Consider the following 23,240-nt stretch of genomic DNA (forward strand, 5'->3'; position numbering starts at 1 on the left):
TCACTTAACAACTGTGGCAAGGAAACTCATAAAACGGGGGGAAACTCACTTAACAAATGTTTCACTTAACAGCATGAATATTGGGCTCAATGGTGGTCATAGGTTGAGGGTTACCTGTACTGTTGAAAACTTTTGGCTACTCACCCAAGGCTGAGCAGAGAAGGATGGCAACTGAGAACCACAAAGCCTTGTTCATGTTTTCTTTCTTCCAGTAATTGTTGCTTTGAAATAAGATTAAAGAATTCGTTGGAACTGTGATTCGTATTGATGAAGATCTGTTATCGAAGTCAGGATTACAACTCACACAGATGGACTTTCAGAGCAAGTCACAGACGGATGTAAGTTCTCTGCATAATGAAGGTGGAGTTATAAATGCTCCAAATTTACAATAAAAATCTTTTGACCAGGAATCAACAATAGGCCGGTGCAGTATGTTCTGTGCCTTGTAGTAGGCTACAACTGAATGCTTGAGTAAGACACTATGAAAACCTTTCTTAATCGACTGGAAAATGCACTGAAATTAAATTCAATCACAGATATTATTGGCCTATTGGTAAAGCTCAAGTTCTATTAGGACCCTTCTTCTCCATTCTGTGTGTATCTTATGATACATTTGTAACATTTTCAAAGCAATTGGAGATTTCCTTGGGCCAAAAATATGCCTTGAAATCAGCATATATATTTTTAATGGTTCACCCATGGAAAGTTTTTATTTTCCATTTTCATAACATATAATCACATGTATACTATTACATAGTCAATATCATGTTGTATTATTAAGTAGTTACATCCATTCATCTTACCATCAACTACCAAAGGAAAAAGAAAAAAGAAAAACCCAGTTATTGGCTCTTCTGCTCTCCATACACCATATTTATACCTTATCCGACACTTTCTTCCCCCTCTCTCCTTCCCCTTTCTACATCCTTTCCTCCCTCCATCATTTTCTACTCTAGTTCCCCTTCCTTTCTCCTTCTACTCTCTCCCCTTACCACTCCTCCTTATAGACCTCATCTTCCCCCTTCACCCTCTCTCCTGTCCCTCTCTTCCTATCTTTCTTCTCTCCTCTGCTTCCCACTCTTCCTCTCATTCACTTGGTGTATTTCAGCTTCTGAGCAAACTCCCTTTTGTGTTGATGGTATTTATAATTCCATTTCAATATACATAAAAAAGAAAAAAATAGCGGTATACATGTACAATCATCCAACATCCCTCCTCCAACTTAGTAAACGAAATCAGCATATTAACAACATAAAGATAAACTAAAGCAAAAAGGAGCATATTTAAGAAAAATTATCTTTCTGCTATTTCCTACTCTGCTGCTTTTCCTCTCCAAATGGTGGCCCTCCAACAGCTATCTTCCATTTTAAAATTCAACCATCCTTTTATTCCCACAAACTAATAATATTCTAACAATTTTTGCAGTATTTCAGTTTATTCCTGAACACCTAAGAGTGTACACATTAACAACAGGTGCCTGTGCAAATTTTCAATCATCCAGGTCATTGGTCGTTGTCCTAAGGGTGCTTTTCCAAGAGGCAACTGGACTTCCTTGTCTTTCCTTGAAGACATTTCACTTCTCATCCAAGCATTTTCTTCAGTTGTGAGTCAGAACTGAAGAAGCTTCTTGAATGAGAAGCAAAACATCTTCAAGGAAAAACAAAGAAAGCCCAGTTGCCTCTTGGAAAAAGCACTTTTGTTACTAGCAAACGGTCTGAACATAAGTCAGAAATGTGAAATGAATAACATTCTAACAAATTTTCTGGGTCAGAACTCAAGAAACCTAGCGGATGAGAAGCAAAACATCTTCAAGGAAAAACCAAAGAAAGCCCAGTTGTCTCTTGAAAAAAGGACCTTTGGGATTAGCAACACATCGAGACATAAGTCAGAAGAGTGAAACATTTCCTAGATCTGACCTGCATTAGAAGAAGCATTGCATCAAACACAAATGACATCATGATGTCTCTCTACTTAGATGTATACTTGGACTCAGGAATGAAGGTGAATATCCATGTCCCAGGATAATGTTGCAGGATCCAATCTGGGTCAGTAACCAGGACCAGAAGTTTTGTCTTCCAAGCTTTCAGACTCATGCTGGAGCCCATCCTCGGGGAACTTCTCTATGTGGTCTGTTCTGTATGTGGTATTTATATGGTGGTTGATTGTGTGTAGCGTTTTATATGTAGATCACAGCCAGCCATCAACAACCCAATCTAAATATAAAAGGTTATTCTCGAAACTATCTAAAAAAAATTCTTAAAAAATAGCCGGCCGAAGAGTTGTTCCCTGTGGATGGGCTCCAGCATGAGTCCAAAAGCTCGGAAGACAAAACCTCTGGTCATAAAGACTGACCCAGATTGGATCATCTCCTCGGACTACCATGTATGTTTCTGGCTATCGGATTTTCTGGAAGAGATTGACCAGTGAGAAATGATCTCCTGCAGTGCAACCAAGATGATGCTGAGACATTTCTCAGTGTGTCCAATGCAGTGGTGGGATTCAGCCGGTTCGCACCAATCCGGGAGAACCGGTTCTTAACTTACTAAGAGTTTCAGAGAACCGGTTGTTGGAAGAAATATTCATTTGGTTTTTTCCCACCTTACAGGGCTAATCCTGTAAGGAAGGCAGGAAGGAAGCATTCTGGTGTTGTTTCTAGCCTAATCTTTATTGCCCTGCTTACAGAAATTGCCTCTCCGGTTAACCCTTATTACATTGTAACAGCTAAGGCGAAGCGCCCATCAACCTGAGTAATGTTGAGTTGGCCACACTTACATGGTCACATGACCATTAAGCCATGGCTACCCACCTGGTCATTAGGACAGAGAACCAGTTGTTAAATTATTTGAATCCCACCACTGGTCCAATGATTCTCACCTCTTTGCTACCAAAAAAACTGGTGGAGACCGTGGACATGTCTCCCAAGGCTCTGATAGGGAATGAAGATGATTTCCACAAAGAAATTTTGGAACACTTATTTTGTCTTCTGTCTTTAGTTCAGGAATTATGGTGGTGACATTACAGCAGGATAGGCAAATTTCCTCGAAAGAAACAGATACATTCTGTCCTTTCCATTTCTAAGTTGCTACTACAGGGTCAGATATGGTGTATTAAACAACACTGAACTTCAGTTCATTTTATTATACTATACTGGGCAATGCTGTGAGTTCCAAAGGCAGCTTGACACAAGAGACATTAATTTGAACATTTCTGTGCAAAGAGATAAGGAAATGTAATTTCTCACTGATGAATGGAAAAAAAGGTATATACTATATGTTTGATATGGGGAAAAGCTATGCTTTTATAACAATAATAGAGTTTTATCAAAAAGAAAAAAAAAGTAGGGACTTGCAAGTGAAAGTTAAAAAGATTTCCAATTTATTGATAAGAATATATTGATCACAGAGGGACAGACAGACAGACACATTCTTGATAAAAGTTGAGAACAAGTGCCTAAAAGAATGAACAAGTACAGACAGAAGAATTATATCTCTCGCCATTAATGCTTCTTCGCTGGAACCAGAAAAACATCTACAGTACTACAACCATATCCCAAAACACGCCACATTTTTTAAAGCGGGGGGTTAATCGGATAGTTTTCTGCAGCATAGAGTATAGAAGCTTGAAGAAGGAAGAATAAACTGAAAGTAGTAGAGAGAAATATATGCTGAATTGAGGGTGATGTTGGAACACCACAACTGCTTTGTTTATGGTGTGTTGCAGCGGTCACGGTCATCACAACAAATTGTTTGCCTGGGGCCCTCTATTGGATCGAAAACGTGCAGATCACATTCATCAATCGATTTTGTGCAACCTTGTGTAATTATACCTCTGATTGTTCCCTCTATAAAAGAAGAAAACAGATTAGCAGTTACATCATTGGTTGTGCAATCTGCATCGCTGAACCCCATATACAAGAAACCTCCTTAGAATAGCTTTCCCCTTCTTAGTACCTTCAAAATATTGGTCTCCGGTGGGTGGGAATTATGGAAATTGAGACCCTAAATTACTTGTGGCCACCAAGAATGGGAAAGTCTGTAAAAATGGAATGTATTGCCTTTGATAGATCAAACCTACAAATTACATACCCCCCTCCCTACTTTCTTCTCTGCCCAAGACATAGAAAACAAGAGATTTGTAAATACTCTACTGTATTTTTAATTGACAAGTATGTGTCATGTGCAGAAGGAATATTTTTACCTGAGTAATATCAGATTTTAAGTAGAAACATACATACCTAGAAAAGATTTCACAGTTTTACATTTTTGGCCTCGTCCAGCAGTGCAAGTTAATAATTGATTGTGATCGACACAACCAAATTCGAGCTTAAATCTGTTGCACCTGTTGCAGATAAGAGCTTCAGCTGCTGGAAAAAGAAGAAGCAGGAGAGATGTTATATAAACTTAATTAATTTCCACAACTCCAAAATTTCTTTACTTCTCATTTCCCCAAAGGTTTAACAAGATACCAGTAGTTGGTATCAAAATAGTGATACCAGTTTTGTAGGCAAAATAGTGAAATTGGGAAAAAATGAGAGGGAGACTTTCCTTCATTCACAAGAAGAGCCATATTTAAAGAATGCAACATATGTTCAAGATAAACAAAGTTTTGTAATATTGGATGATAATCAGTGATTCCACAATACTGTGCAGCTTTCTGAAAGGCAAGGTAGAAGTGGAAAATTATAGATTTCCATTATATTTCTTAAACGCTCCATGGAAACAGCACCCTGAGTTATGACATGGAGAAATGTATACATCAGTGAAGGAATTGTAATTTAGAATATTGTAACCTTCTTCTTTTTCTCATTCTTAGCCCAGGTTCATTTTCCAGATATTTAAACTGGGTAGTAAGCATCAGATTATCACAGTCTACTTAAAGGCACAATTGCTTTACAAGTGCAAGTTCACCTTATGGCACTGAAATATTGAATTTTATAACATATTTGTTATGGTTAACATGTTTCTACAGAAATGTTGTGGTGGTTCCTAAGGGCTTAAGAGCTCTGGGCCCTACAACTGTCAAGAAAGTAAAAACATGGGACATAATAAACCACTATTCACAAAATGTGTGCTCATTGATAAGCAGTGGGACACTTGGTTTTGACAAAATGAAGGAAGTGAGTATACAAAAAATACAGCCATTCATTGCAGCAACACAGGTAGTCCTTGACTTACAACAGTTCATTTAGTGACTATTCAAAGTTACAACGATGCAGCATCCCTGTAATCACGTGATCAAAATTAAAATGCTGGTTCATATTTGTGATGGTTGCTATGTCCCGGGGGCCACATGATCCCCTTTTATGAACTTCCGACAACTAAACTATGTTGTATGTATGTATGTCGTATGTTTATGTATGCATGTTGTAAACATACAACATACAACATACAACTAAAGTCAGTGGGGTAACCAGATTCTCTTCACAACTGTGTTACTAAATTAACAGCCGCGGTGTTTCACTTAACAACTGTGGCAAGGAAACTCATAAAACGGGGGAAAACTCACTTAACAAATGTTTCACTTAACATCATGAATATTGGGCTCGATTGTGGTCATAGGTTGAGGGTTACCTGTACTGTTGAAAACTTTTGGCTACTCACCCAAGGCAGAGCAGAGAAGGATGGCAACTGAGAACCACAAAGCCTTGCTCATGTTTTCTTTCTTCCAGTAATTGTTGCTTTGAAATAAGATTAAAGAATTTGTCGGAACTTTGATTCGTATTGATGAAGATGATCCTGACCTGTTATCGAAGTCAGGATTACAACTCACACAGATGGACTTTCAGAGCAAGTCACAGACGGATGTAAGTTCTCTGCATAATGAAGGTGGAGTTATAAATGCTCCAAATTTACAATAAAAATCTTTTGACCAGGAATCAATAGGCCGGTGCAGTATGTTCTGTGCCTTGTAGTAGGCTACACCTGAATGCTTGAGTAAGACACTATGAAAACCTTTCTTAATCGACTGGAAAATGCACTGAAATTAAATTCAATCACAGATATTATTGGCCTATTGGTAAAGCTCAAGTTCTATTAGGACCCTTCTTCTCCATTCTGTGTGTATCTTATGATACATTTGTGCCATTTTCAAAGCAATTGGAGATTTCCTTGGGCCAAAATATGCCTTGAAATCAGCATGTTAACAGCAGAAAGATGTACTAAAGCAAAAAAGGAGCATATTTAAGAAAAAAAATCTCTTTCTTCTATTCCGTATTCTGCTGCTTTTCCTCTCCAAATGGTGGCCTCCAACAGCTAACCGCCATTTTAAAATTCAACCATCCATTTATTTTTGAAGGCTCAGAATATTCTTAATAATTTTTACATTATTTTGATTTCTTCTTGCACACTTATCTTTTTAAGCACTCATTAATAACAAGCTGAACATGAATCAGGAGTGTGGGACATCTCATAGAAGCCAATAGAAAGTGCACAGCTCAGTTGTAAATGTATTGCAGAATCCATGACATTTGGAGGGATGGAATGATAGTGTTACTAAGCAACGGTGTAGCTCATTCTTAGCTGAAATCTGAGATACTACATCCCTGCGGTAGTTGCATGAATGAGATAATTGGGATTGGCACCCTCCAGGTGGGATGGGACAGCTTTCCACTACTGGGCTAACTCAACACAGGATAACTAAATGTGAGATAACAGTACTGTTATGCAACATCATTTTTGTCATTCACATTTCATGTTGTCCCTCCTTTATCATCCTTTCTGTAATGATTCTATTCCAGCATTTCCACACTAATATTGAAGAAGTATAGTACAGTTATCTTGAGTTATCCTGCATTGAATTAGCCCACGGGGAGTTGGCCACAGGAAGTTGGCCATGGGGAGTTGCCCCAACTTGAGTTGCCTGGGGAAAGTCAACCGGAGCAAGATGGCCCTGGAGAGGTAGCCATGGCAAATTGTCCTAAAGAGTTTCTGGGATGCCATGATTCCTTCTCTATTGAGGTATCACAACACATCTGATGTTGGTGACCTGTTTCTTGTGATCCAGCTAATGTAAATGATCCAGGGACGTGCAGTCACTAGAGGCAAGGGAGGCGGGACCCTCACCAGTCTCCTCAGAGAAAGGAAAGGATTTTAAATGATTTTCTTAAAATAATTAAAGCCAGGGTAGTTGCTACCAGATTTCAAGTCACAGTGGCTTGGTGTCTGCTCTCAGTATTAACTAGGAGGAGGCCAGAGAACTAGGGGCCTCTTTTGCATAAGGAATTTTTCGCCTTTTAAGAGTTAAGCAAGGGTTAACAAGCAAAGAATTCCTTATGCAAATGAGGCACGTATTCTCTCGCCTCCTGTAGAGGGCATTTTTAGAGGCTTTTTAGAGTTCTGTGGGAGCAACTAGCTCAGTCTGACAGAGCTCTGACTTTTCAAGAGGGGAGGGCAGAGCAGGGAGAAGCAAAGTTGAAATCGTCTCTGAAACAGCTGGAAAAGGTGTGTGTGGGGAGGGGGGAGGAATTCAAAAAGTTTGATCAGAAGGCAGCAGGGGAAGGGGGGGTATGGCAGAGGAGCTGCTTTCAAGCCTTTGGAAAATATATCCAATCCAACTTCTGTGTTTGTGTTTGAGAGTGAGTGAATGAGAGAGGGATCGAAGTTCTCTGTGTGTGTGTGTCTGTTTGAGAGAGGGGGGAGGGAGGGAGGGAGAGAGGGAGGAAGGAGGGGGAGGGACAAGAAAAAGAATGGGAAAACTTATTTTGCAAGGGGGGAAAATGCTGTCGCTTTAAATCGGAACTGAGCATGCCTGGCTGTGGAATTCTGGGAGTTGAAGTCCACAAGTCTAAAAAGTGCCTCACCAGGGCTAAAGCTGACCGCACGTCACTGAAATGATCTATACTGGGCTGACCTTAGTTGTCAGAGTGCACCCAGTGTGACTATATTGAGACAACCCAGGAGCAAAATACAGTAAACATATTTGTCTTTCAAATAGGGATTTATCTACAAGGAATATATACATACACATACTAGACAAAGTCAGGTAATCAATCATCAACTATAGCATGGAAGCAGAGAGAGAGGGGGGAGGGAGGGAGTAGCAATAGCAGTAGCAGTTAGACTTATATACCGCTTCATATGGCTTTCAGAGATAGATAGATAGATAGATAGATAGATAGATGATAGATAGATAGATAGATAGATAGATAGATAGATAGATAGATAGATAGATAGATAGATAGATAGATAGATAGATAGATCTGTCCTCCCAGGGTGTCTCTCATATTACAGCCTCTTAAAGCAGTAGCAGTCAAATAACCCTGCTCACTCGTTGCTCCCATTGCATCATCGTTATAGTGTTACAGTATTACAACATTACAGCAGCTGGTCAGCTATTAAATCATCATTACCCTGACATTAGTTGTGACATTGTGTTATGTAATTCCTATGGAAAGTGTGTATGGTCTCAGGTTGTTGAGATAGAAAACAAAGCATTCAAGGTACCAAAGCCATTTGAAATGTGTTCTGGCACTGCAAGTTAGGCCTATTACTCTTTATTACGATTCTTATGCTTTATATAACCATCTTATGCATGTTTGGATTATTCATTTTGAACAATACCTCGCTCTGCTCTGGTGTGCAATGCCCTAAGCTCCAGTGGGTAGATGTGCAACCAAGATAAAAAGATCTACGGCTGCTCAATGAGGAATGAAGGACAGCCAGCTGCATTTGAGATGGAGAAAACATGTTTTTCCTGGCTTTCTAATAGAATAATAATCTATTGTATTATAGAATACCACTGTATCGTATTCTAATACAGTACTGTATTAGAAATAGTACTGTAAGGTATTGCAACATTGGAAGGGATATCTCTATTTTGCAACACTCAACCCTTCAAAGTCTCAATGGTATTGGACCTGGGTACTTGAGAGACCGCCTGCTGCCAATTACCTCCCACAGACCCATTAGATCTCACAGGGTTGGCCTCCTCCAGGTGCCATCTACCAGCCAATGCCACCTGGCTATTACCCAGGGGAGAGCCTTCTCTGTGGCAGCTCCGGCCCTCTGGAATGAACTCCCCGCAGGGATTCGGACCCTCACCTCTCTCCAGGCCTTCCAAAAAGCCGTCAAAACCTGGCTCTGCCAGCAGGCCTAGGGGTGATGAGTTCCCTCCCCTCTCTGTATGGTTGTGCGACTGTTGTTTACTTTTATTATTTGTATTTTGTTTTTATGTTCCCCTTTTTCCCCCTTGAATTGTTCGCCGCCCTGAGTCCTCCCGGAGAAGGGCGGCATACAAATAATAAAATTCTATTCTATTCTATTCAATGAAATAGCTTGATGGATGTGTGTTGTTTAGATCCGATTCTCCAGGAACTTTTCAGAAAGGATTCCATCCTGTTAGAATTGGAATACTGTCTGCCGTGGATCTTACGCATTCCTTAAGAGATCCCTAAGGGGGCACGCATAAGCACACATGTGTGCCTACCGTCCCTGTCCTACTGTCCCATTTATATGTACTCTTTTTATGTCCTTTCAGCTCCAACGGTCCTTGGAGGAAGCTAACTATCTCGACCCCTTCCAGTCAGGCTTCAGACCCGGTTACAGCACGGAAACCGCTTTGGTCGCATTGACTGATGATCTCTGGAGAGCCAGAGATGGAGGATACTCCTCCATCCTGGTTCTCCTTGACCTCTCAGCGGCTTTCGATACCATCGACCATGGTATCCTTCTGCGACGACTGCGGGAGGTGGGAGTGGGAGGCACCGTGTTGCGGTGGTTCTCCTCCTACCTCTCGGACAGGTCGCAGTCGGTGTTAGTGGGGGGGCAGAGATCGTCCCCTAGGCCCCTAACATATGGGGTGCCTCAGGGCTCGGTCTTATCCCCCCTACTATTCAACATCTACATGAAACCGCTGGGAGAGATCATCCGTAGGCACGGGATTAGATACCATCAATATGCGGACGATACCCAGTTGTATCTGTCCTCCCCGTGCCATCTCAATGAAGCGGCAGACGTGATGAACCGAGGCCTTGAGGCCGTTATGGACTGGATGAGGGTTAACAAGCTTGTGCTCAACCCAGAAAAGACCGAGTGGCTGTTGTGTTTCCCTCCCAAAGATTCGACCAATATTCCATCACTCAGGCTGGGGGGTCAAATTTTATACCCCTCAGAGAGGGTTCGCAACTTGGGAGTCCTCCTAGATCCACAGCTATCGTTTGACCACCACCTGACGGCTGTGACTAGGGGGGCATTCGCCCAGGTTCGCCTGGTGCGCCAGTTGCGACCCTACCTGAACCGGGAGGCACTCACAACAGTCACTCGGGCCCTTGTGACCTCTAGGCTGGAATACTGCAATGTGCTCTACATGGGGCTGCCCTTGAAGAGCATCCGGCGACTTCAGCTAGTACAGAATGCGGGCGCGCGAGCGATTGTGGGTGCACCTCGGTTCACCCACATAACACCTATCCTCCGCGAGCTGCGCTGGCTACCTGTCGATCTCCGGATGCGCCTCAAGGTGCTATTAGTCACCCATAAAGCCCTGCATGGTAGTGGATCTGGATACTTGAGAGACCGCCTCCTGCCAATTACCTCCCTGCGACCAATTAGATCTCACCGATTGGGCCTCCTCCGTATTCCATCGGCCAGCCAATGCCGGCTGGCAACTACAAGGAGGAGGGCCTTCTCAGTAGTAGCCCCGACCCTTTGGAACGAGCTCCCCGTGGAGATTCGCACCCTCACCACCGTCCAGGCCTTCCGCACAGCCTTGAAGAACTGGCTAGCCCGTCAGGCCTGGGGACAAGGATAGTTGCCCCTCCCGAATGATGAATGTATGTTGCTTATTACTTTTATTATATGTGTCTATGTCATTGTTGTATTTCCCCCCCCTGATTTTATGTGAGCCGCCCTGAGTCCCCTCAGGGAAAAGGGCGGCCTACAAATGTTAATAAAATCAAAAAATCAAAAAAAAATGTGCTTATGGCTGTTTTGCTTATTTTGACCCATTTAGTTGTGTCATTTTTTTCATCTGTTTTTCCTACTTGTTTCCTTGTACTTGTTGACAAATTAAAATAAATAAAAATAACTAAATATGGCCCATTTGTAACCATACCAAAAATGAGTTTAGAGAAGGTCTGCTGTCCTGCAGCAGGAATGTTGAATCTGCTGGCATCTTTCTTTCCCTCCTCAAAAATCACAGAAACTCCCCAATTGTCCTCAAAAGTAATTTCTTTACACATCATTCTGGAGCAGTTTGAAATCACATTTACTGTTTATTGAAGTGATGGATAGATAAATAATCTGTTATCCATATATCTGACATCTGTGGTTTTCATCTTACAGTTGTCACCATTTAATATTGATAGGTCAATCTATATTAAATATTTGATTGCTGGAAGTGTGACATATTTTAGTTCCATAATTTAATACATATACATCTCCTTGATAAAAGAACAAACATTTAGAAGAATCAACAAGCACACACTGAAGGATTACACCGCTCGCAATTTATGCTTCTACACTGGAACTAGCAAATGCCTACAATACTACAATCACAATCCAAACAAGCCGTGACATCTTTAAAGCAAGGCACTTATCAAATCATTTTCTGCAGCATAGCCTTCCGAAGCAAGGGAAAAAAAGAAAATGAACAATTGAAAAAGAGTAGAGAAAAATATGTGCTGAATTGATGTTGGAACATGATGGGTTGCTTTTTTTTATGGCACGTTGCAAAGATTAGTGTTACAACATATGGTATCAGTGGGGCCGACATGTGAATGAACAGTCTCATCACATTCTTCGCCAGGATCAGTGCATCCTAGTGTAACTATATTTTTCATTCTTCCTTCTGTTAAAAAAGAAAATAGATTAGCATATCCACGTTATTGGTTGCACAACAAATCCTCTGGAACATATCCAAGAATAGAATAGCTTTCCCCTTCCTAGTATCCCCCAAAATATTGATATCCGAACCCAAAATTGCATGGGAAATCTCGGAATTGAGACAGTCTGTAAAAATGGAATGCATTTGAAAAGCGAGACACTAGAAACAACATACCCTTTTTCTATGTTCTTCACTATCCAGAGCATAGAAAAACAAGGGTGTCGTAAACACTGTACTGTATTTTAATTTGAAACTGTGTGATGTGCGCAGAGAGAATAGTTTTATCTGAATAATATCAGTTTTTAAGTACCGTAGAAGCATACATACCTAAAAAGGTGTTTATAATTTTACACTTTTGACCTGGACCAGCAATACACGTTGTTTGAGGTGCATTCCTACAGCCAAGTCCCACTTTAAATCTGTTACATTTATAGCAGGTAAGACCTTCAGCTGTTGAAAAGAGAAACAGCAAAATCTATCTCATTCATTTCTATAGCTGTAGAATTAAAGAATATTCATTTCCGTAATATTTAAACTGGGTCGTATCAGATTACCACAAAGCCATAATTGCTCTTCAAGAGCAGGTTCACTTTATGGAACTGAAATATTGAACTGCTAGGATGGACATGTCTTGACAACAAAAAAATAATTGTGGTGATTTCAAAAGGGCTTAAGAACTCTGGATTCGCAACTGTGATTCTGAAGCTTTTTTGTTTTTTTTTTTAATTTTGGGTTGTACTCATCATAAGTTGAAGTGAAGTATTGATCTCCACCATTTTTTGGATATTGGTATTGGTATTGGACCTGGGTACTTGAGAGACCGCCTTCTGCCGATTACCTCCCACAGACCCATTCAATCCCACAGATTAGGCCTCCTCCGTATTCCATCTGCCAGCCAATGTCGGCTGGCGACTACTCAGAGGAGGGCCTTCTCTGTGGCTGCCCCGGCCCTTTGGAACGAGCTCCCCATGGAGATTCGGACCCTCTCCACCCTTCAGGCCTTCCGGATGGCCGTGAAGACCTGGCTGTCCCAGCAAGCCTGGGGTTGAGTTCCCCCCACTACTTGAATTTGCTGTGTCTGTTGTGCTTTTAAATTGTTCGTATTGTCTGATTGTCTTTGTCTTACTTTTTTTAATTTCCCCTCCCTTGGCTTTTGTTCAGCCGCCCTGAGTCCCTTCGAGGAATAGGGCGGCCTACAAATTGAATAAACTCCAAACTTTTTCCTACTCATTTTTCCTACTGTAGAACTGAGTGGAAACTTCCCATCAATTAAGTCACATTACAACTTTCAAACAATTAAAAATATGGGACCTAACACCCACCCACTTCAGAAAACATATGCTCACTTAGAAGCAGTGGGACACTTGGGTTTATGGCTCAGTCATGGACAAAACGAAGAAAGTGAGTACAGTGTCCAAAAATACACTTATTGTGGCAATAGGTTATTTGGCTACTCACCCAAGGCAGAGCAGAGAAGGATGGCAATCGAAAACCACAAAACCTGGCTCATGGTTTCTTTCCTTCCAGCACTTGTTCCTTGGAAATAAGATTAAAGATTTTGATGGAACGTTGATAGACTTGATGAAGATGATCCTGACCTGTTATCGAAGTCCGTATTACAACTGACGCAGATATGATTTCTCAGCAACTCACAGATGGATGTAAGAGATTGCAGGTGATAAATAGTCCAACATTACAATAAAAATCTTATGACCAAGAATCAGCAATAGCCCGGTGCAGTATGTTCTATGCCTCATGGTAGGCTACATCTGAATGCTTGAATAAGACACTATGGAAAAACTTCTTAATCGAGCGGAAAATGACATTATGAACATGTTCTCAATCAACTGGGAAATACACTGAAATTAGACCAAAGCTATTTTACCAAGATTGGTAAGATTCAAATTCAGTTAGGACCCTTTTTTCCTATTCTGCATCTTATGATAGCAATAGCAATAGCAGTTAGACTTCATAGGGCTTTCAGCCCTCTCTAAGCGGTTTACAGAGTCAGCATATTGCCCCCAACAATCTGGGTGCTCATTTTACCCACCTCGGAAGGATGGAAGGCTGAGTCAACCTTGAGCCCGTGAGATTTGAACCGCCGAACTGCAGCTAGCAGTCAGCTGAAGTAGCCAAGTTTCGCCTTGCCCTGTGTTTGCAAGCTAGTTATCTGGCAGCTCTCCAAGCAAGATAAGGTTCATGTTGATAAGCATTCCTTTGAAAGACTGTTTGCCAAGCCTTGTGGATTGTGAATGAAAGGAATTCACAATCGTGTAAATAAAAGAGGTTTTGCCAGGACCAAGACTCTGCTTCATGCTTTTTAAGGAAGCCTAGATCGGAACTTGGATGATATTCATAATGGTTCCATAGAACCTATTCTTACCCTATTGTCCTAATTACTGCTGCGGATGAAAGTCTAGCCTTTTCCACTCAAAAACATAAAAATGTTTACATTAATCTTTCTCAGAACTTTCCCTCCCCCTCAAAAAAAAAAGTCACAAACCATATTGCTGTGAATGTTTTAATTCTTTTACAAGAACATAGTGACATACATATTCATTCCTTTCCAAATGCATCCGTATCCTTCTGCCAAACCTCGACTGGTTTATACCATTCTTTTTCCTCCATTGCATTGTTTTCATTTTGTAGTTCAGATCTTGCTAACTTATCCTACTTGATCAAATTTAGATCACACGGAAGGAGCAAACGTAGATACATATTTTACTTTCCAATGGCTTCTCGTACAGTTCCTGAGGTTGAAAATGGGGCTTGATCATTCCTAAATCATGCACACACTGCACCTAATGTTTTTATAGCCATTCGCTTTGTGTTAGGAGGAAAAAAAAACTTACAATTTCCAGAAATGGAAAGGTTTGAAAGCAAGGTTTCATCCTCTGGGTTTTTACTTTAGGGATGAAGTCCCCATATCTAATAAGTGAATAACTTGTGAAAAATCAAAATACTGGAAGAAGCCCCTTCTTCAGAGAACCTTTTAGGATTTGAAAAGGGTCTCTCTCCAATGGGTTCAAGGAAGATACATCTATTTCACCTTCGGCAGGAATTTAAAGTCGCAGCTCCCCCTTAGCAGTAGGCTTCCTTCCTCTGTTTCCTTTCTTTGTCTGCAGGAAAAAGACAAGGCATTCTCTGTTACATGAGCATAGAGATGACACTCACAGACAATTAAAACAGGAGTCCTCAACGTACAACTGATCACTCAAGCAACCATTTGAAGTTACAACAGACTCCACTAAAGCTACTTGCAACCCAGTTTCAAAGTTACAATAGCCGCCAACACACACAAACACACACACGCAGAGTCATACAGAGTCACACAGTTGCATTATTTTGGGTACTTGAGTGCATTATACCACAGCAATGTTTTAATCAAAATCTGTTAACTTAAAGAATGCATATGCAGATGTTTTACAGATGGCATCTAGATCCCCCAAAAATGGCTTCTATGTATTTGAATTTACAATCTAAATGCTGGAGATGTGATTGTATGGACGCTACATATTTTCATATATGGTGGACTTGCAAAAAGGTTAAGGCATTCTGGATAAAAATATGGTGGATTATGCAAAATGTTCTCAAAAAAAGGATAAAGTTCACCCCCCAGCTATTTTTGTTAGGTATAATTACTGACTGTACAGCAGTAGAGATTAACTTGATTTTGCACTTGATAACTGCAGCTAGATTGTTGGTGGCGCAATACTGGAAGAAGGAAGATTTGCCTACTATCCAAGAATGGACATTGAAGGTCACAAACTTAGCAGAGATGGCTAAAATATCTGCAAATCTTAAGGACTATTCAAACGAGAGATATAAACGAGATTGGAAAAAATGGATTGACTATATTCAAAATAAATATGGGTCTTGGAAATTTCAGATAACTTATCATTAAGATCAGAAATGATATAAATTGTTTATAGTTAGCCTAGCAAGGAGGAGCTAAACTCAATTCAAAGAAGTTATTAATTTTCTACTTTCTCTTTAAGTATATTTTAAACTGTATTTGTTAAAGATTTATACCTTGTATTGGTTCTGGGAAGTCAGGGGGGGAAGTTTGGGGGGGGCTGGGGGGAGAGGGGGAGGGAGCGGAGTTTACTAAGTTGGAGGAGGGGTGTTGGACTTTAAGGTATTATGATTGTACATGTATACTGCTATTTTTTCTTTTTTATGTATATTGAAATGGAATTATAAATACCATCAACACAAAAGGGAGTTTGCTCAGAAGCTGAAATACACCAAGTGAATTAGAGGAAGAGTGGGAAGCAGAGGAGAGAAGAAAGATAGGAAGAGAGGGATAGGAGAGCGGGTGAGGGGGGAAGATGAGGTGTACAAGGAGGAGTGGTAAGGGGAGAGAGGAGAAGGAGAAAGGAAAGGGAAGTAGAGTAGAAAATGATGGAGGGAAGAAAGGATGTAGAAAGGGGGAGGAGAGAGGGGGAAGAAAGTGTCGTATAAGGTATAAATATGGTGTATGGAGAGCAGAAGAGCCAATAACTGGTTTTTGGGTTTTTTTTCCCTTTGGTAGTTGATGGTAAGATGAATTGATGTGATTACTTAATAATAATACAATGATATTGACTATGTAATAGTATACAGGTGATTATATGCTATAAAAATGGAAAATAAAAAAAATTTCTATCTGAAAAAAAATAAAAATAGATGAACCCCCCCCCCCAAAAAAAAATAAACAAAAAAAAGAATGCATAAAAAAATCTGGGAGCCATTACTCCCAGTAATAAAATATATACTATTTTATATATAAGCCATCATTTAGCCATTTGGACAGAGATAGAGACGTGGAGATGATGGAGAGGACGGAAGGAGGGAGGGAGGAAAGAAAGACAGAGAGAAACAGAGAAAGAGAAAGAGACAGATACAGACAGGGGGGGCAGAGACAGAGACAGAGAGATACATGGGTGCATAGGTAGCTCGAGATACATAAAATCATCACTATCATTTTAGCCATTTTTTATGCACTGCAAGGCCTCTTATATGGAAAACAGTCGAATCAATTTATAAGCTGCCTGTTTGTGCATTAGAATCAAATTGTATTCTTTCTACCTTTACCAGAGTTGGTTCCTGAAGCTGTTGTCCCTTCTTGGTTGAAGCCACATGCTTGATGGATGAATGTTTCACAGGTTTTACAGGTGAGTCTTCCGTGGACGAGCTTTCTGAGTCATCACTTTGCTGGGACAATGAAGAAGAAGATTCTCCCTCCTGATCCTCCTCTCCATTCCACTTCAAGCCAGCTGCAAGGAAAAACTGAGCTATAGATGTTGCTAGTTTTATGAAAACTGCCTAGACTGCAATCACAGACAATTTTCTTTAAAGGACGCATGAAATGGAACATTAGCTTATCCCAAAGGTGCTTTTTTTTCAAGAGTTTCTTTCAAAACAACCATTTCATAAATGCATGGCACTTCATCTATGAATTAGGATAGGATAGGATTTTATTATTTGTATGCCGCCCTTCTCCGGGAGGACTCAGGGCGGCGAACAATTCAAGGGGGAAAAAGGGGAACATAAAAAAAAACAAAATACAAATAATAAAAGTAAACAACAGTCACACAACCATACATGTCGAGAGGGGAGGGAACTCATCACCCCCAGGCCTGCCAGCAAAGCCAGGTTTTGATGGCTTTTCGGAAGGCCTGGAGAGAGGTGAGGGTCCGAATCCCTGCGGGGAGTTAATTCCAGAGGGAATTGAATACTTTAGAATTTTTTGCTTTAAAAAGGATAAGGATAACAACGATTTTATGTATACTTGATAGAGGATTGGTGATATAAGGTATAACCTTACGAAGATATTACAATGATATCTTCTTGTTGATAAATAATTTTAATAAGGGAATAATTAAAAATCGGTATAGATATGTAGCGACTATTTAGAATATTTTGTTGAAAAATAAAGGAATAAGATTTCTGTTTGAAGGTATGAGGTACAAGGATAACAATAAACATAAGCATACCTGATAGTTGAACGGTGGAATTATGTATAATGGAAAATAGTGATATATAAATATAAATGGCTGGTAAAAAAAAATATTTTCTTTCACATGGGGATTATAGAAAGGTATACTGTTATCAACTAGATAATCAAAAATGTAAGGGAACTATGATTTATTGGGAAAAAAAATAATACTAATCGTAATTGAACATATACTGTACAATGAAAGTGAGGTATTTAGTTATACTAGATGAAAAATCTGTGATGGTAAATGTTATTCGAGAATATGGATGTTATAACACCTGTAACCAAACGACATGCTGTATGTGATGATGCTTTTTTTGCTTTTTGTTTTTATTTTATTTTTATTTTTGTCTGTATGTGTTGTCTGTGTAATAAAAATAAAAATTTATTTAAAAAAAATCCATGGCACAACGTAGGAGAACAAACCCACCAGGACTAGATTCAGCCATCCATCTGCATTTAAAAGACACAGGCCATTCTTTTGAAAACAACAAAGTCCCTATTTTGGACAGAGAGGATCACTGGTTTGAAAGAAGGGTTAAAGAGGCCATTACAGAATAGAGTTGGAAGGGACCTTGAAGGTCTTCTAGTCCAACCCCCTGCTTAGGCAGTAAACCCTATACCACTGCAGACAAATGAATATCCAACATCTTCTTAAAAACATCCAGTGTTGGAGTATTCACAACTTCTGGAGGCAAGTTGTTCCACTGATTAATTCTTCCAATTGTCAGGAAATTTCTCCTTAGCTCTAAGCTGCTCCTCTCCTTGATTAGCTACCACCCAATTCTTCTTGTCCTGCCCTCAGGTGCTTTGGAGAATACCTTGACTCCCTTTTCTTTGTGGCAGTCCCTGAGATATGGAACACTGCTATCATGTCATGCTTAATCCTTCTTTTCATCAAACTAGACATATCCAGGTTTCTGCAACTGTTCTTCATATGTTTTAGCCTCCAGTCCCCTAATCATCTTTGTTGCTCTTCATTAGGTCAAAGGGGGTGGTGGTGGTACAATGTCATCTATCTACTGTCTACAACACAGTCCTTTCAACAGTTCCAAGAAGGCTCCACACCCATTTGCACCACTCAGGTGACCCTGAGGACACAGATATACCTCCATGTGACCTTAATGACCCACTAAAAGAATGCAAATGTCCAGCTGTCTGCAAGGAGTATAAATCTTTTCATTCCCCAGCAACCAAGAAGTCCAGTTGCCTCTTGAAAAAAACACATTTGAGAGTAGCTATACTCAGTCTGCATTTTTTTTGTTATCACGTCTTCAATTCTACATGCCGAAATCAGTTTTGAGAACTTGCCATACCTAATAAACCAAATAAAGCTGGGAAGTTGATGTCCAGAGCTTCAGACGTTTAGAAGTGGTTGTTTCTACCACACATGTCACCCCTCAGTTATTACCAGATCACAATCCACAATAAATCCCTTTTTGCAGAGCAATGTGATTATTTAAATCAGCCCAATACTGTTTTTGGAAAGGAGATACCTTATCCAGCCAAATCAGTTCCATTTATACCTTTACAGCAATCATGGACAACTGCTGAAAAACAATAATCTACTAACTATAGTTAATATTCCAATAGAAGGCTCAAGATTCAACTGAATCTGGTTTAGATATTTTTGTTGCAGATTTTTCCTAGCAAGGGTAGTGGGAGGAAGGGCTGAAGGAAACAGAAGTTCATACATTTACTCTTTGCAATTAAATCTTTGCTAGGCCTGGATGACATATGTATGTATATCAGCCCCAACCAATCCATTACTGGGTGAAGGTTTCTAGATTATTGACTGCACTATCCCATGCTGATACAATGTGGGTGGTGAATAAATATTTCCCCAGCCTAGAACCGAGAAAGGGACTATCCTGAAGTCACTCTTCCAGATTCTGTATGTAAAGAAGGACTCAAATGTTCTACAAATCTAGCACCTTAACAGCTATATACCACATTGGTTTCCATGCATAAACACACAAGTTGGATTTGCAGATTACAACCAGCCATGGTTTATTAAAACTACGATCAATTTGATTCATAATACATATTAGCATGTACAGTAGCTCACAATTCACTGATAGTGTCTAATTTATAGTTGCTGGGTTCCCACAGTACATTAATCCCAAATCAATCCAAATGCAATTGCATATATCTTTTCAATGTATGTACCAAGTCTTAAACCAATCTGCAGGTGATCACAGCAAAGGAGCTATAAATAGCATAGTAAACAAATATATTTTCAAAATTCAAAACACTTTATTGCAGTCATTAACCAACAGAAAATAAGTTTCCAGATAGATATATGCATACATATATATATATATATTCGTAGATTTTTACGGATGTAGATATGCTGGCCTTGTTGTATTCGGGTCTTTTCCCGTGTAACATTGAGATTCAATGGCAACGTTTCAGCGAGGTATTTCTGGAAATTTATTTATATGTGTTTGTGATATATCTCACAAACACATTTGAGCAGATCTGAAAACCTATTTAATAGGACCCAAGATCAACTTCAGATTGTCTCAGGGGCTTTGGATTTTACCTGTCACATGTTGACCCGCAAGGTACACAGGTCCAGATCCTGATTTTAGCTTAAATGTGATTGGAGGAGTTAAATCAAACCCCGCTAGAGTAGCCTACAAAATATAAAAATGCATAGTTTGAGAAGCTATTCAACATTTCAGTTAAGAAAAATACAAAAACCATTAATACTAACTTGGCAGCTCAAAAAGCCAATGCAATCCGAAATTGCATTAACAGAGGGATACAATCAAGATCAAGGGAGGTGCTAACACCACTCTATATAGCCTTGGTAGGACCACCGTTTTGGTCACCACACTATAAAACAGATGTTGAGACTCCAGAAAAAGTGCAGAGAGGAGCAACCAGGATGATTAGGGGACTGGAGGCTAAAACATACGGTGAACAGTTGCAGGAACTGGACATGGCTAGTCTAGTGAAGAGAAAGACCAGGGGAGAATAATAGCAGTCTTCCAATATTTGAGGGGCTGCCACAGAGAGGAGTGGGTCAAGCTATTTTCCAAAGCACCTGAAGGCCAGACAAGGAATAATGGCTGGAAACTGAACAAGGAGAGATTCAACCTGGAAATAAGGACAAATTTTCTGACAGTGAGAACAGTCAACCAATGGAACAGCCTTACCTTCAGAAGTTTTGGGAGCTTCACTACTGGAAGCTTTCAAGAAGAGACTGGACTGCCATCAGTCAGAAATGGTGTAGGGTCTGCTTGGGTGGGGGTTTGACTAGATGACCTTCCAACTCTGTTAATCTGTATCGGGATGAACAGTGGCTAGCAAAGTCTACTGTTGCATCTATTGGATGAGGTCAAGAGGGACCATAGCTGAACTACATGAGATAAATGTTTTAAAGAGTACAACTATGGTTGCTAGAAAACCTCAGAGTAAAAGCTAGCTTTAGAAGGTGTTTGGAATGATCTACCAAATGAGAAATTAGAAAAAGAAACAGTGACTATGATATCACTCACCATTGGAAGTATAGAAAGTTTCAAGATGGCAATGCGGACTGGAGTAGAATTGGTGCTATCCTTTGGTTGCAAGATCTCTACAACATGGAATTCATCTTTGGCGTTTTCCCCAAGGCAGATCTACTTGAAAGAAGGCAGAGTCACCAAGGCTAACAATATCTTAAGGACCCTCATTATTTCTGAATAGAGAGCTCTGGAGACATTCTCTGACCACATGCATCCCACATACATTCCATAAAGACTCTGGATCTAAAGAATATTGCACATTAAGCCCTATATCTATGCAAGAGTTAGAAACCTGACTGTTTAATATCTGTCATTTTTCTCTGGAGATTCACAAACGCTCATCCAGAGTCTTTTAAAGGAGCAAACCACAACTCACTATTCAAAACACCCCAAATTGGTAACTTTTTTTAAATTGAATGCTATGAAACTAAAGGGACACAGTGGCTCAGTGGCTAAGATGCTGAGCTTGTCAATATGAAAGATTAGCAGTTCGGTGGTACAAATCCCTAGCACCGCCTAACGGAGTGAGTGCCCATCACTTGTCCCAGCTTCTGCCAACTTAGTAGTTCGAAAGCACATAAAAAACCTTTGGTGGGAAGGTAAGAGTGTTCCATGACCCTTCGGCATTTAGTCATGCCAGCCACATGACCACGGAGACATCTTCAGGCAGTGCTGGCTCTTCGGCTTTGAAACGGAGATGAGCACCGCCCCCTAGAGTCGGGAATGACTAGCACATATGTGCAAGGGGAACCTTTACCTTTACCTATGCAACTAAGCTGCTAAAATATAAGCCCCAACGTTATTTCAACTCTTTGCGTTCAACCGTAGTTTGATATCAACAAAGGAAAAGAAAACCACTGATTTAGGAGGCAGTTAGAAGAAAATAGATGTGAAGGGACTAGTGAAGAACATTTTGACCTCCAACTCCTTGGATTTCACCTCCTTTTAAAAAAAAGACCAGCTATTCACTTACTGTTCTTAGAGATAACTGCTGCTCACAGGACCATTCTTCTGGGATACCAAATGTATAGACTGGATTCTCCCTGTTCAGCTGACATCCTGAAAAGAAAAAGGGGACGTTAGAAAGTTGGTTGGCCAACTCACTTTCTCCTGTGGATGGAGCCAAGGTGGTTAAATGCAGCACTGCAGGCTGACTGCTAGATCAGCAGTTCAGCGGTTCAAATCTCACCGGCTCAGGGTTGACTCAGCCTTCCATCCTTCCGAGGTGGGTAAAATGAGGACCCGGATTGTTGTTGGGGGCAATATGCTGACTCTGTAAACTGCTTAGAGAGGGCTGAAAGCCCTATGAAGCGGTATATAAGTCCACCGTTATTGCTATTATTATTGCTATTAGGTTAGATCAAATCCAGAGAAAACATTTCTTACCCCAGATTACACAAACAGGCATTTCAGAGCAAAGACTCTCATTGGTAGCAGAACTGGCTTCCAAGGCCATGGCTTCAGGAAAGATCCTCTTCAAAAGACAAAGACAAGAGGCTGTGTAAATTCTGGACACTGAGCAGATGGACCATTCAAAAAGCTTCAGAGCTGTGAGAAATACCACCCCCAGCTTGCTTCTTCGGGAAATTATTTCGGTTTGCAGTTTGAGTTGTGCAAAAGCACAATTATTTTTCCAGAGGTATTTCACGAGAAGAGTACTCCACTCCTCTGCTCACAATAGAATACCTAGGCTCAAAATATAACTAATTTTTAAATGGGAACCCCGAGTTCAATTAAATGTTATTTTACATACTGTTTTCAGCTGAATAAACAAGGAAAAAACACCCCACAAATTAGGTTTTAAAAACCAAACACTAACAAAAGAATGTATCCCGCACCCTTTTGTTAAGTTCAGATCAGCACAATATGAGATTTTCATGCAAGTAACTCACCAAAGTTTCAGAAAGAAAGACCAACCCTACTTTGAACAG

At 40.2% G+C, this 23,240-nt stretch overlaps 1 protein-coding gene across 1 annotated transcript; it reads right to left on the reverse strand.

Annotated features, from left to right (window-relative positions):
• Positions 1-14,879: 14,879 nt before the first annotated feature.
• Positions 14,880-22,765, reverse strand: NPM2 (nucleophosmin/nucleoplasmin 2). The gene is made up of 6 exons (XM_087703511.1): positions 22,696-22,765; positions 22,283-22,368; positions 21,304-21,423; positions 20,343-20,436; positions 16,894-17,075; positions 14,880-14,936 (listed from the first exon to the last, which is right to left on the reverse strand). Exons 1-6 carry the CDS (start codon positions 22,763-22,765, stop codon positions 14,880-14,882), a joined length of 609 nt encoding a protein of 202 aa, XP_087559637.1.
• Positions 22,766-23,240: the final 475 nt, after the last annotated feature.

This window comes from Thamnophis sirtalis, unplaced genomic scaffold (assembly GCF_051295495.1).
Source record: "Thamnophis sirtalis isolate CommonGarterSnake01/CBP01778 unplaced genomic scaffold, rThaSir2_p1.2 scaffold_2, whole genome shotgun sequence".
Lineage (NCBI taxonomy): Eukaryota > Metazoa > Chordata > Lepidosauria > Squamata > Natricidae > Thamnophis > Thamnophis sirtalis.